At 41.3% G+C, this 4455-nt stretch overlaps 1 protein-coding gene across 1 annotated transcript; it reads right to left on the reverse strand.

Moving 5' to 3' along the window:
• Window positions 1-255: 255 nt before the first annotated feature.
• fam174b (family with sequence similarity 174 member B) lies at window positions 256-3246 on the reverse strand. The gene is made up of 4 exons (XM_058646073.1): window positions 3092-3246; window positions 2334-2981; window positions 1489-1620; window positions 256-1014 (listed from the first exon to the last, which is right to left on the reverse strand). Exons 2-4 carry the CDS (start codon window positions 2630-2632, stop codon window positions 1011-1013), a joined length of 435 nt encoding a protein of 144 aa, XP_058502056.1. The 5' UTR covers window positions 2633-2981; window positions 3092-3246; the 3' UTR covers window positions 256-1010.
• Between the last annotated feature and the right edge of the window lie 1209 nt (window positions 3247-4455).

Raw genomic sequence — 4455 nt, forward strand, 5'->3', positions numbered from 1 at the left:
TGCACGATCAAATAACAGAAGGTCACCTACAAAACACACACTCACAATCTACATGCACTCAGTGCTGTTCTGTAATCACGTGTGAGTGCACACAACGTTTGTGGATTGTTGGTGGGTTTTTTAAAGCACATGAAAGAATGACATTCTTTGACTTTTTACTTGTGCTATATTCTTTGTGAGGGTTTGTCAGGCTGCTTTCACAGCTTCTAAAGTAAAGTAAAACATTCAATATATACAAACCGAGAATAATCACGGTTGATGAAAATGACGTGGTGGTTTCTTTTAATATTCAAAGTTGCACCAAATGACTGGAGAGACTCTTTACCACACGTGTGTAACAGGGATCATGTTAAATATGATGGGGATGTTCTGTCATTGAGTGTTTTGACAGCACATGCTGTTGATACACTGCAGCATTCACATTCACAGCATGTTTGGCTTACCAATAATTTAATAATAATAATACTTTACACTTGTATACAATAGAAATATATACTGATGATGAAGTTTTTATCAACATTTGAAAAATGACCAGAGATCGCAGCAAAATAGGAAAGTAAAACGACACAGAAAGACTTCCCACAACAAAGTGCTTAGTAGATGAAGATACTGTATATCTGCTGTTACGTTGTAATGATCCATGTTTACACTGGAAAACGGTCTTTTCACAATATTTATTGCATGTTTTTGCTCAACTGACGACTGATTTCCGAGGCCACAGAGAGGCGGATCACAGGCTACAGAAACTGTACAGACCAACATACTTTTTGGCTTAAGCTCAAAAGAAAACAATATTTGGAACATGAACCTTGAGAAAGTCTAAAGAATAAAATGTTAAATGAATTCTTGTGAAGACGAGTGAACTCCACCGTAACAGCTGAATGACTTTGGAGAAGTCACGACAGGAAACAGCAAACGATGACATCCATGCGGCTCAAAGGCATGCACGTGTAGCATTTCATGTCACTGAATACAGGAGATCACACAGATGTTGACGTCAACGCTGGAATTCACCTGCAAAAAACAAACTCGGCGTTACTCTACAAAGATAAATCAGCTTTAAGTTGAGGAAACAGTCAAGACAGTCGAGTTCAACAGGACAGAAAATGCTTGTGTGTCGAAGAACAACTGAAAACCTAGCGTCAATATTTACCACATTCAGGTTTTAAAAGCTCACTAAAATGCTATTATTCCTATTCTATCTATAATTCTATCTACAATACAATCAGTGGGGTTTCATAGTCAAAACAGTACACATGTGTTTTCATAAGCAAATGAAGGTTTCGTTTCAAACTGTCAGACTTGTAATAAAATATCATTAAAGGTTGTTTCTACACAAACAGACAAATATGAGAACATTCATGTGAAAGTGTGAATTCCAGGATCTCCACTGTTAACTGAACGCACAGGGAATGTTGTCAGGTAGGTGTCGAGGCGTCTCAGTACTGTCTAAGTCATGGTCACTGTCACACCAATGAAAAGACAAACCTGTATTTGACATCAAACAGAACGGAGTCATCCTCATCGTCATGCTCCTCATTCAGTGGAGCCATCTCAACGCGCTCTGCTGGTGTTGTTATGATGTCATATTTCCGTGTTTTTCTGATCTTTCTCCCAGATCTGTGGGGATTAAAGACAAGAAAGAGAAGCATTAGTCGCTTTAAAACAGTTATTTACTCGTCAACTACTTATCAATCAATCGTTGAAGACTTAGTTATATTACATTACTCAATGTGGCTGCAACCTGTGTTCTCTGATTTCAGCTTTTCAAATGTAAGAGTGTCATTTTTTTGTATTACATTTTGTTTTATAAATTAATAAAATAAAATACTTTTTTTCTGGGAAGGACGTTCTCTAATCCGAATGGATACAATGAGTCCTGATATACAACGAGTCTGTGTTCTCTCACACTTCACCTCACATACGACACAAAAACACAATCAAATAGAACGGAATAAATGACAGTGGACAGTGCTGTGTGGTCATTGGGAGGTCAGGGGTCAGAGGTCAGAGGTGATGATGCTCCATGAGTGACAGTGAGCTGCATCTGAGGGTGAAAGGAGCCGTGGAGCTGCTGTGGGAGCGGCGGGATGTGATGGATGGAGTTCGTGAGATGAGTTCTGAACCAGCTGCAGTTTATGGAGGGTCATGGTGTCATGGTGTCACGTGATCATCGATAAAAACATGGGATTAAACAGGATTGTCTCTCATCGCGAGGCCCAGACTTTTGCGTCACATAACAACCAAACCAAAACACAACAAATTCACTGACCACAGTGACGTCACTGCACGATGATGATGATGATGATGATATTATTTGGTCGTGTGTTTACCTGAGCACTCTGGTGAGCAGACACGTGATGAGAGCAGCTGTTAACACGCAGATGAAGAGCACGATGTTTTTCAGCGCGGGCAGATGCGTCATGAAGGATGATGACACGTGAGATCCCAGCGCAGCAGCATCTGTCACGTTCGTGCCTTCGCGGTCACTGATGATGGAGGAGGACGGTGTGGAGCTCACGTGCAGCGCGACAGAGGGAAGAGTCTGCGGCTCCCCGATGATCCGAGAAACTACCGCGAGAATCAAACTTAAAACCAGAGTGCACTTCAACATGGTGATGCAGATAAACATGGAAGTAACAGAGAAACAAAGGCTGGATCTTCAGTTTGTCCAAACACGACGACAGCTGTCACATGACACAACTATCCATGTCTGTCCTCGTGCTTCTCCTCTGCTCAGGTGACCAAAGCTGCGCCTTCCTGAGAGCAGATGGAGGATTATGAGCTTACTTTGCTGCTCTGCTGCTCCGCTCTTCCTTCCTTCATCCTGCGGTTGTGTGTGTGTGTGTGTGTGTGAGGCTGCTGTTGCCTTCATGCAGCCTCGTAATTCCTACCATTCCCACCAGTACAGCTTGAAGCCATGGTTCTCAAACTGTGGTACACGTGTACCACTAGTGTTACGTGAGCTTCCTCTGGTGGTACTGAAATGGAAAATCAGAAATAGTGTTGTACTGTATGAACCAGGACATGTGATCATGTGGAGTGGAGCTGAGAAATGAAACAAATAAAAAAATGAAATAAGAAAAGTCACCTTATGTCTCGCTCCATCTTCATCTCATGTCACTGCACCATATGTGAGGAAGAGGAGGATGAGAGTGAGGAACAGATCTGTCTGCTGTGAAAAGTCGGCATGGATGGACGAATGGACGAATGGATGGATGGATGATGGATGATGGATGAATGGATGGATGGGTGGATGGGTGGATGGGTCTGCAGCGGCACAAAAGTATAGGAAAACAAATGTGTGCCTTTACAAACACATTTACACTTGAGGCCGTCAGGCAGTGCATAAGATTGTTGTTGTTCTTCTTTGTAAAGAGAAACAATGTGAGACTTTGGTGCTACACAAATAAAATTAGGCTCTGTCAGGCAATACTATCAGGCTTGAATGAGGGAGCATTAGAGTGTGTACAGTGGCAGAGCAGGAGCATTTATCTATATAGTTTGTAACATTCAGATGAAACTCTTCATGAACGAGTCTTCGATCATAACTCAGCCTGATTTCAGTCATCTTGCATCTCAACTAGCAGTGGAGAAATTTCCAACAGCATTTGAAGGTAGCATTTCCCATGGACCAGCAGATAATTATGAGCTCTGAAATGATCAGTGAAAGTTTTACTCATTCAACAAATACAAACCCTGCTCTCTCTCTCTCTCTCTCTCTCTTCATTAAACATTATAGATTTATCCTTGTCACTCGATATAATGGCTTTATATTTTCCAGAAGCATAGATTAAAAAGTATACAAACACATAGTTATGCATTTACAACACTGTAATCCATTTGGCCAGTGAGTTAGTCAACGTGCCTTTATAACCATGTCAGACTAAATCATCCTTTAATGCAATGTTAACCTGCTTGTTAGTGTTGACCTTCAACTGCTATTTATTTGGATTATAAAGACCGATATGGTTTGATGAAAGGCCACCAGATGGCAGCACTAAATAACAGTAGAGGCGAAACATAGAGTTTGAAAAAGGTCTGTGACTGTTTGACTGTAGATGTGTAAAACTGCAGCTAACCCTTGTTCTGTTGAACGTATCCTCTTTCAGTCGTGAGCTTGCAGATTGATGAGATATTTCCACGTCTGCGTTGAGCTTAAGTGCAAACAGTGGAGATTTTCCCTCTGTAAGTCATGAGTTTGTTGACACATTATCCTGCAAGTCTTTAGCTAAAGGGGGTTTGCCACATTCTGAGAGGACGGGCTGACCTTTATGCAGAGAAACAGCTCCGACTATGATCAAGTTACTCTGGTTTCCACAGGCTGACATAGCGCCATTTGCTTTTCATGCTTCAGGCTCAGTTTACTTATGCAAATCTACATTTTAAAATGAGTTTAGACTTGGAATTCAAATGTAAACATCTCATAATTTGGTCACATTGGATATGTTGAGT

Source organism: Solea solea, chromosome 12 (genome assembly GCF_958295425.1).
Source record: "Solea solea chromosome 12, fSolSol10.1, whole genome shotgun sequence".
NCBI lineage: Eukaryota > Metazoa > Chordata > Actinopteri > Pleuronectiformes > Soleidae > Solea > Solea solea.

Bases quoted from the DNA above. Each gene is read 5' to 3' on its own strand.
- fam174b (XM_058646073.1), bottom strand. From the start codon at position 2,632: ATGTTTATCTGCATCACCATGTTGAAGTGCACTCTGGTTTTAAGTTTG. The intron at 1,621-2,333 runs GTAAACACACGA...TAATCCCCACAG, and splicing joins CTGCTCACCAGAGTGCTCAG to ATCTGGGAGAAAGATCAGAA.